This window comes from Falco peregrinus, chromosome 6 (genome assembly GCF_023634155.1).
Source record: "Falco peregrinus isolate bFalPer1 chromosome 6, bFalPer1.pri, whole genome shotgun sequence".
Taxonomy (NCBI): Eukaryota; Metazoa; Chordata; class Aves; order Falconiformes; family Falconidae; genus Falco; species Falco peregrinus.
Genome location: NC_073726.1, coordinates 46,820,197 through 46,830,934, shown reverse-complemented (window position 1 = coordinate 46,830,934; position 10,738 = coordinate 46,820,197). Strand labels below are relative to the sequence as shown.

Genomic DNA, 10,738 nt, shown 5'->3' with positions numbered 1-10,738 from the left:
ATCTTATATATAGACTACTACTTTACTAATGAGGGAGAAGACCCAAAGTTCAGTCTGCCTGGCAGAGAATTTTAAAAATTCCCATAAAAAATTCAAAGGCTAGAAATATCTGTTCCTCAGTACAACCGGCACATTTGTTTTTGCAGGATATCAGAAACATTCTCAAGCATTTTATGTTACCTAGAAACTGTGAAATACAAGGCTTCTAGTTTTGCACAAGTACATCAACACGGTTGTCTCTACAGAAGTGGCATTTGCATTAGAAATGTGATAATCCATCACTTAGCTTGGTGAATTCTTTATGTTCAATTATACACATTTATATATAAATACATACATACACACATGTGCATGGCTGTTTTAAAAGTATTTGTTCACATAATTAACTTCAAGTACTTTCTTAATCAAGTACACTAGTAATATGCTCCTGAATGTTTGGAAAGAGCGAACAAAGAAGGTCATACAGAGATTTTTCTAAACTCAACAACTATAGAAGTTATTTTTACCACTACCCAATAACTTGAGATCCCACAGATGATTGCTAATGCAGACTCATGGTCTTGAAAGTTCTTCTGATTATCAGAATTGTTGGAGCCATTTAGAAAGCAACTACCGGCAGAGCTATGGGCATTTTTATCAGTCAGCAGTATCTCTGGGAGATTAGAAAGGATGGTGGCTCCAAGCACTCTTAATTCTTTTCAGTGATCTGAAATCTAGCTTAGGCTCTGAGGTAGAGAGGAAAAGGAACAGGAACTGCAGGTTTGCAGTTGCAATGTCTGAAAATATGTTACTGAGATGTAATGTTTCATTCCTCTTCAAAAACCACATCTGCAAAGTGGCACACTTTAAAAATTAAGAAGTAACAAGAGAAGAAGAGTTGCAGAGTAATTTGTCAAACAGAATCTGAAGGACAGCCCTCCTAAGGAAAAGACATCTTTTCATGCTATGGAGCATGGGAAATTAAGCTGTCAAGTGAGCACTGTACAAAATATATCCATTTGGTATGTATTACCCAGTCAAGCTGTGAGGTTGCTGTCTGCTTTGCTGGAGCAGATGGAAAGGCTGGTAAGGTAGACACTAACCTGGTCAAGGAATCTGAATGTAGTATGTGGTCCATTTTGATGTTCTTTAAGCAGAGACTGTAAGTTGTACTGACATCGTAGGTGCATTAGCTGGCTAAGGACTCATGAGAGTTTTCAGAACTAATACAGTGGTTTCTATTAGAGCTATAGGCTCAAACTAAGTATGTATAAAGTAACTCTGACTTTGAAATTAGACACGGCTGGCATTCTGCATGTTGGAGCTGTACAGAGAAGGACTAGAAAGATACAGAACAAGGATTTCTGGAAGTATGATATGGCTAAATGGACTAAGGCTCTTCAGTTTGCAAATGAGATGGCTAAAAGGAGAAATGATAGAAACGTGTATAATGAACTACAGCACAAAAGAGATAGAGAAGGAATTCAAGGATGAACTTCCTGAATTGCTAGCAATAATGTGTAATTTTCCCCCTAAAACCTTCTTCTTATCTGATGACCTGAACATGACATAATTGATGCCAATTTTTGAAGAATTTCATGGAAGATTCATGAAAATATTGGCCTCTCAGCCTTTCCCAGGCAAATCAGTAGGAATTTAATAATGCATGCTAGTAGTGGACACATGGATAAATATAACCAGGAAGAGTTAAAGTGACTGCATGTAAAGGCACCTCACACCTCAAAAGACTATTGGTGTTCTCTGAAACACTCAAAAAATATGTAGAGAAGGTTGACGATCTGCTTGTTTGCCTGGATTTCTGAAGTCTTTTGATGAATCCACTCTTAAAGGCCTTTTAAGACACCCCCCCCCCCCCCCCCCCCCCCCAAGTCATGGTATTAAGCCATAAGAAAGGGTTCTTTCATGGATAAATAGCTGGTTAAACCAGGAAACTGTAGCTCTCAGAGTGGAAGAAGGTTTCCAGTGAGTTCCTGAAGTGATCTGTGAATGGACCTCTGCTGTTCAGTATATTTATAAATTCTGTAGGAAAGACTAGCATTAAGATCACAAAACTCAATGACGATAATAAATCATTTGAGGTAAAAAAAGACAAGGACCACTTGGGAAGAACTGGCCCAATTCAAGAAGTCCCTAAGCCAAAAAATATTAATGATAAGAAAAATGCTACGCAGATAACTCACAATATGCTTGTCCTATCCATGTAGCCTTCCCTGGCCATCTATTTAGGGTCATTTTTATAGACATCACAGTGGGCTGTGTAGAGCCTCTGATCTGTTTCAGCGTGGCCATTTTCATGCTTTTTCACTCCTGCAGTACAAAATCTAGTAGACTGCAGTGAATCATGTAGCAGCTTTAAATAAAATTAAACAATCACTTTTTCACACAGTAAATAATAAATTGTGGAACTTGTCAGTGATGTTGTAGAGAGTCCAAAGTGTTTATTCATAAACTAATGGAAGGCAGTCCATTGGTAGCTATTTTATCTTTCTAGTATCTTTGATGTGATCCTGAACAGCAATCATTATATCCTAAAGTGAACCAGGAATGCAATTTGTGAGAAAGTATCAAAAACACTTCCCCAAAACCTGAAAATCTGGACAGTAATTGAGTTCAAGAAAACATTTGGTAAACGTTAATTTCACAGAAGACAAAGACTGAATCATCCATGTGAAAGATGGATGTACAGAAACAAAAGCTCACAATGCAGGATAAACTAATTGAGAAGAAACGTAAACCAGGCCACTTACATGTAACCCTTCTCCCAGGAGTTTGGCTATCTGTGATTCAAGGCCTTGTTTCAGTACAGCACAGCTGTGCAACCATTCTCAGTTTTCTTCTGAGAAAATTGCTAGGGCATGAGAAGGAACTGTGAGAGAGTGCACAGGGTGGAAGCATGCGAGGTAAGAAAGGTAAAGTTGGAGACGTAAGATTGTTGGGACAGGGGAAACTGGCACCTCAAGGATTCAAGCATAACAGCACTCACAAGAAAAGGTATAAAATCCCAAGGAAAAAAAGGGAAATCAGAAGACAGCAACTCAGCAACATCATAGATCAGCCTGTTCCAGGGAGCAACAGAGGCGAGCCCCCCCCTACCTGAGTGATGACTATTTGCCCATTAGACTTAGTGACTCATTTGGTGGGGGTTGATTTAATGCCTAGTTCATTAGTCCTACAATGTATTGTGTGTGTTAGACGATAAATAACTAGCTTTGTGCTTTTAAGCTGTTTATATCTTGCCTGAAGAATCTTTTTGGTGAAAGTTCCCTGAACAGAGTGACTCCCCGAGGGGGAGGGTTACATAAGTAATACAGTATAACAGACAAGAATAATATGATTAGTCATGTAGAAGAACATTTATACTTTAAAGCACAGGTGCACACTTTGGATGAATTAGGGGATTTCAGAACATAGTGGACTTTTTTTTCAGCAGATTATATCTATTTCAGAAAAGTTCCATGTAGCTACAGAGTCATATAAATGATATCTGAATTTGGGTACAGAATCTGATCTCTCTAATGACCCAAGAAACCTGGGAGACAAAACCAGAAGCATTGGGAAAGCCAATCCTGGGAGAAGGCATTCTGAATACTTACAATCCCAGCATAAGGAAATAAGAAGAAATCTTCCCAGGAAGCTCAAACATGAGAAAATAATGAAGCAAATGGATCTGGGAAAATTCTTGATCTAAATGATAAATGAATTAGTAAAACAGAATCTAAATTTCAAAGCTGGCTTGTTAAAAAAGGACTGAGAATGCTGGTGGAAGCTTGCAAGAAACACAAATAACTTTTTAAAATGACTCTTCCAATTCAAATGCTTTAAGTAACTGCTGCTTGTTTGTACTTAAAGAAACACGCACACTATATACGTATACCTAAAGTCTGAAAGAAACTAGTACTTAAGATAGAGCAGACATTACCTTGCTAGAGTAATTCGCAACAAATTGCAGGAAAATGTGTATTAAATTTGTTTCTTAATGCCAATAAGGTAGCTGAAGAACCAGAGAAGCTGAGGGAAGTTGGCCTTTACTACTGGTGTCCTAGACCTTCTCCCCCTCTCGTATGCTTGGTATTCTCCTCGCAGTTTCTTTTAAATGTGCTTGCCTAGATGGTAACTTCCAAGGATGTTTAAAAAGTGTTGGAAATAGAGTAAGAACAGGTTTTTTTAGGTAGATAAGAAGATTAAAAGCTCTGCTTATTCCAGTGTCCTATGGGAGTAAGAGGTAACTCACAAAGGTTGACTGTAATCATGGAACCATAGAATCATAGAATCACAGAATCATTTAGGTTGTAAAAGACCTTTACGGTCATTGAGTCCAACTATACACACCTAAGGCTGCCAAGTTTGCCCCTAAACCATGTCTCTCAGTGCCACATTTACACATCTTTTAAACACCTCCAGGGATGGTGACTCAACCACTTCCCCACGCAGCCTGTTCCAGTGCTTGATAACCTTTTCAGTGAAGAAATTTTTTCCTAATATCCCATCTAAACCTCCCCTGGTGTAACTTGAGGCCATTTTCTCTCATCTTAGCACTTGCTACTTGGGAAAAGAGACTGACACCCACCTGGCTACAACCTCCTTTCAGGTAGTTGTCAAGAGTGATAATGTCTCCCCCCAGCCTCCTTTTCTCCAGACTAAACAACCCCAGTTCCCTCAGCCACTCTTCATAGGATTTGTTCTCTGGATCCTTCACCAGGTTCACTGCCCGTCTCTGGACACGCTCCAGCACCTCAGTGTCCTTCTTGAGTGAGGGGCCCAAAACTGAACACTGGATTCAAGATGCGGCCTTACTAGGGCCAAGTACAGGGGGATGATCACTGCCCTGGTCCTGCTGGCCACACTGCTTCTGATACAAGCCATGATGCTGTTGGCCTTCTTGGCCACCTGGGCACACTGCTGGCTCATGTTCAGGCAGCTGCTGACCAACACCCCCAGGTTCCTTCCCACCAGGCAGCTTTCCAGCCACGCTCCCCTAAGCAGGTAGTGCTGCATGGCATTGTTATGACCCAAGTGCAGGACCCAGCACTTAGCCTTGTTGAATGTCACACAACTGGCTTTGGCCCATCGACCCAGCCTGTCCAGAGCCTTTCTACCTTCAAGCAGATCAACACTCGCACTAAAGCTAATCTCAGCACCTCTGTGTGCCAGTAAGGAGAGACAAAGTCCCCTTGGAAGCGATCCAGATAATTAACCATAATTTAACCATTCTGAATCACCCTCTGGCTGATCCTTTCTTTAACCATACTTTACAGTTTATAAAGGGAATTTAGGGAGGCTAGCTTCATTCAGCTGCAGGGAGACTTTCAGAATGTGCTTTCTTTTTTCTGTCTTTCAAAAAATGATCAGTTTGCTTTAATAATTTAATTGAATAGATTAGTAGAAGAAAAGTATCCTGGTCAGCATCACACATGGAAGTTCAGAGTCATGTGACAAGTAATACAGAGTCATGTGACAAGTAATACTCAAAGTATATTAAGACACATTATGATAAAGGATGACTTTGTTACTAGTTTAGATCTAGGAGAAAAAATCTAAAACTTCATGAAATTCATCAACAGGCATGTAGGTTAATGATCACAAAAAGTGTAGAAAGAAAATAGTAAAGAATTTTCATTTTTTAAGATGTAAAGAAGGACTTGTGAAAAATTAAATGACCCCTTCTCTCCTCTGTCCTTTCAGCTATGCTAGTTTACCTAACAGAAGATATTATCTCTATTTTCAAATCTGTTTCTAACCCTTCAGAAGCCATGGATGATTACCCAATGGCTTAACAGAAGAAGCACCAAATATGAACTAAGGGATTTCTTGCACCAAAACAGGAATGGCTTTTATGTCAAATTCAGTGGCTGCACCTGTTTAAAATGATGGCTAAAATGACAAAAGTTACCATATCTGTAGCCTTTTATACATTTTTATTGTGTATTTGGCATAAGTGCAAACGAAACTTCTTGCTCCATCTATAACTTAAACACCAAGAGCCTCCATACCAAGGGTACTCTGAATTCTTCCCAGGATGCTGAGTCTGTTTTTCTTCTTATTTTTCAAGTACCTGCATTCTGACCTACTCAAGATAGGAGTCCTATTCCAGAGTTAGTGGCTGTGACCTTTATGCATTCCTTTATGAAAAACTTTCTGTAGTAAGTTCTTGTTTGCCATCACCTGAATGGGAAATGAGACCTCTGAAATTGATTTCAGGCAGCAGGCTTGCTTGTCAGGGATAAGTATCTTGTTCTGCCAGACTGCACAATATTTCAAACCAATTTCTTGTCCATTTCTGAAAGATTCCCCTCAACTGAAACAGCGAAATAACAGTAAATACTTTTCTAAGCTACATATTTTCTCAGTGAACATTATATCATTATAGTTAGCTACTACTGATTGGTGGGAATCAAATACCTACTGACTGCACCAAAATAGAAATTCTGAGAATGTAAAACTTTTTTATTTGCTATGCTCTTGAGCAATATAATCCAATATTATATCATGTGGGAGAAATATTTATCTCTATAGGTATCTGTATCTATACAAATACTTAAACAACTATTTAACAGCTTTTTTTTGCAACTCATGGCAAAAGGGAGTGTTTTCCCAAGAGGTGCAGGCCTTCAAAAAGAACATGATATTAAGCTTTAAAATTAGAGGAATATATACTGGTCTGGTTTATACTGATTTCACAGAAGTGTATTCTTAACTGCAGTGCAGGTACTTCCCTTTGGAATCAAACCACAAGCCTTTAATGAGGTTTTAATGATCCACTTGGGGGAGCTAAAGGGTAATTTGTTTCTGAATTGATTGTGGCAAAATGTTTGGGACGCAAAATTAAGTTACAAAAACAATATGAGTACAGTCTTCCAGTTTTTTCCTCATTGCTAGCTGTTAATCTATATTAGCTTCTGGAGCAAAGGGTCCCCAGTTATTAAAATTCCAGCCACTTACAGAAAAAAAGAATCTGTTATAAATAGCTTAGCAGCAGACACCCATAATAGCATCAATCATATCCTGATTTCAATTATACACCTACAACATACATTGAATACAATAGACATAACATGTAAGGGTTTGGTCTTTACTCTTCTACATTTTTGTGCTAGTCAACATTACAATTAATGTGACAGCAAGAAAAGAAATTCTAACATGCAATGGTTTTGTCTTCCAGGTAATATGAAATACCACCTTTTTTTTTTCTTTTTCTTTTTGTTTTTTGTTTTTTTTTCCCCCTTCCTTTAAATGCTGGTATTGGGCTATACCTGCTTGCGCATCATGCACAAGTTACTGTGTTGAAACACAGCTTCACACTATCATTATGTTCTCAATTTCTCCAGCCTGGGACACACTGGAAACTGTTTCCCGGTATAAAGCTGTTATCAGATGCTTTATCTTATGCTTGATTGCTTATGGTTACTGGTAGCCCTTTGACTGTTCTGGGAGTTAGGTACTAATTAGAGGCAAAGATGCAGTATCTCCTATAATGTAAGGAAAAGCACAGCCTTTTGTCTGTGAAGAGCCAATAAAATACGATACTGGGCTTTTCTGCATGGAGAGATAGCCCTAAAGTTCAGATAAACTGACAACACAGTTGATTGCAAAAGCCACAGCAGATCCAAAGCTATAATCAACTCTCTTTTATAAAAGGAAACAACTCAGTTTCAGATGCATAACTTACATGAGAATTCCACTGGCAAAGTTGTACTGTCAATGTCTTCACTGTAACAGTGCAAATTTCATCTCATTCCAAATTACTCTGCAGTGCAGTCCACATTAAGTTTTTCATTGCCCATATGTGGGCATCTAATCTAACTGATACATGTAAATAAAGTTTCAAATAAAAGTGATTATTAAATAAAATATTTTCTTCCTTTAGCATAACTTATTAACTATATTTATGTCTTCTTTATTTTATGTTTAATTTAGCTAAAGCATGTGGAAAAGTGAACTGTAAGTATCTTTACAAGAAGTACTGTTGCTATGCACTTTAAAAGCAAAGATTTATGCTTTGTAGCCCTAAACTGCCAAAATACATTCTTAAATGTCATTCAGCATCCTGAAGGCAGACACAATCATGCTGATTGAATACTACAATGGCAAAGCAAATGGAAGCAAACAGTACAGTCAACCCAGGTATAAGCATTAAAGCTGTAATCAGTAACAGTACTTGATGACAGTATTTGTAGTGCAATTCGCTTTTGTTTTTTCTCTTTGATATGTAAGGACAAGTACTGTAACATATTTAGGAGGAACTACTGCTATAAATTGATCAACTTACATTAATTAATTCAATCTCCCAGATTTTTTTCACAAGGTCCATCGATGTATAGCCATTAATTAGAAAGGATTTGGTATAGTCACCCAGTTCAATGGAATCCAGCCATTCAGCTACAGATGTGGGGTTGTAGCCATCATGACCGATCTGCTTCATCTGAAAAACAAGAATATGTAAGAATTACTGATGATACTCATTAAATGTTTTCCAGAACAGCAGTTATGTGTATTATTTTCTTTGGGTCAGAGTGATCTTATTCTCTGATCAACATTCTTTTAATGATTAGTACATGAAGCAATTCTGTGAGCAAAAGCACTAATAAAACTTAAATTTTCAATGGATTCTTATAGATGTTTGCCTTTTAAACCAGAGTATATTAAGACTGTAGCTGGAGTTCAGTTCTTATGAGACATCAGAGAATCCATTAAGTGAGGGAAGGCAAAAGGGTGAAAGAGACATTATTAGTATCCCGACTGCACAAAAATGTCAGATTTGCACTAAGATTTCATAGAAGGAGAAAAAATTAGTCTGAGGAATGTATCTTCTGGTATCAGACTGCAAGTGAAACATATTGCCTTGGTTTTATTATTCCTAATTTACCTCTCCTACTAGGTTACCAGATATTTCATAATGGTTGAAGTTGCACTATATTTTTCCTTCCTCAGGGGATGTTTAAAAAAGTCTCTTTCCTCCACCTGGCCATATTTTTTATGGAACTCCTGGGAATTTAACATTTTAGATTGCTCTGTCTCAAAGTTTGCTTAAGATTGGACAATTGAACCAAATATTATTGGAATGGAATTGACAAAATGACATACACAGAAGCGTGTTACTTGCATTTATATAGCAACATCAGCACAGAAAGCATAATAACAAAAATAAAAAACTAAGAAATACCACTGGCATCTTATTTTTCTGAATTTTGTTAAGCTACTAAGAAGTAAAGAGCTGCAGTTTGTCTTTCACATTTGCCTCTCAGTGCAGAGAGACACAAGTGAAGATTTTCAAGCTAGCCATTAAAGATAAAAATGTTTAAAGCCTCTGCCTGTACAGCCTGTTATGCGCTACTGTTTTTATGAATTTTAATTTGCAATAGTAGTAGAAGTAGAAAAAATTATAGCCTCAATTTGCAATAGTAGTATAAGCATATCATCTTTCTGAAGAAGTGTAACTATTGCTAAGTTGGTAATACACTGAACTGGTAAACTGTTAAGCTTTAGAGGTTTAGAAACCTTGTGTTTTGCATTGCATCTCCTGATGGTGCAAGGGAGACACCGTTCATGGTGAAAGCCGGCTTATGTACCTTCCTGCTTTTTGAGAAACAAAGGAAGTGTGGCAGAAATGTCATGATTTGAGCTTGTTTGAAGTGACTGACAAAGTAATTTAAAAAGGAGAGAATTCTGATCTTAGTATCTTGCCTGAACCGATTTATTTATCAGAGTTTATTTGAATTACAATTTGAATTCAAAGCAGAGGAAAAAAAAATATAGTCTGCATTTGAAAACTGCAGTAGTGTTTGTTGATCTGTCTGTTCAAATGCAGAAAGCCAGCATGTCATGATCTTGATCTTGGTTTCCTGCAGTATCGGAGAGAGAGATGCAGGCACACTGCATTGTGGATATGATAGTTTACTCTTTGGTCTTTTGCTGCAGATGTTGGATATAAAATCTTAATGGAAATATTTAGATGATATAGTGAAATCATTATCTTAAATCATAAAAGAGAGACAAGATAAATCACATAATTAACAATGGGAATCATCACCTTTCAGGTCACTTCTGTAACAAAGGAGTCACTAGAAAGTGAGAGTTCAATTTGTTGTTGAACTTAACATTTTGAAATTTAGTTTCATCCTAATTTAGAATGAAATTCTTAAGATGTGAAAAGCATGGCAAATTCTTCTTTCATTGTCCTTCAGACTTACTTCAAATTTTAGACTGACACTAGTCTGTCCAGCAGACTGCAAAAACATTGTAGGACCCTCGGAGCACTGACTCCTGGGAAGCTTATTTCAAGAACTGATTCGAAATTAGGTATGTTTAAACAACGGGCATTTGAAAAGAAAGGATCCAATAAACTGAAGAACAAAAAAATGTAATACAGAGGAGACATGAAGAAGGTGTACAGATCCCACAGGGAACTCATGACTTATGAAAGATAGAAGGTATTTTTTGTTTCCTTTCCCTAACATAGAAAAGTGAAGCACCTTCAAAACAATTTTCAGCGTATCCAGAAGGGGCACATTATGCAAATAATTTCTTTTGTTTATTACTATTTGATCTTTCTGTTTAATAAATCCTGATTTTAACATGTTTGTTTGTTTTTTACCCTGCTGATTGAGAAAACTTGTGCAGTCTGGTCTGTAATTCTGGTAACCCATCAGCCTTTGTGAAAAGCAAACACAGCATGGGAAGTTTCTGAATTCTCAATTCCCACTGGAGATCTCTGTCAAAAGGGTTGTTAAAATAGATGTCA

General features: G+C 37.4%; 1 protein-coding gene across 5 annotated transcripts in view; it reads right to left on the bottom strand.

The window, feature by feature from the left end:
• ANKS1B (ankyrin repeat and sterile alpha motif domain containing 1B) overlaps positions 1-10,738 on the bottom strand; it is a 442,036-nt gene that overhangs the window by 149,912 nt on the left and 281,386 nt on the right. For all 5 annotated transcript variants that reach the window (XM_027794224.2, XM_027794228.2, XM_027794229.2 and 2 more), the window contains one exon: positions 8,267-8,419. In XM_027794224.2, coding sequence (XP_027650025.2) covers positions 8,267-8,419 — 153 coding nt within the window. The remainder of the gene's footprint in view (positions 1-8,266; positions 8,420-10,738) is intronic.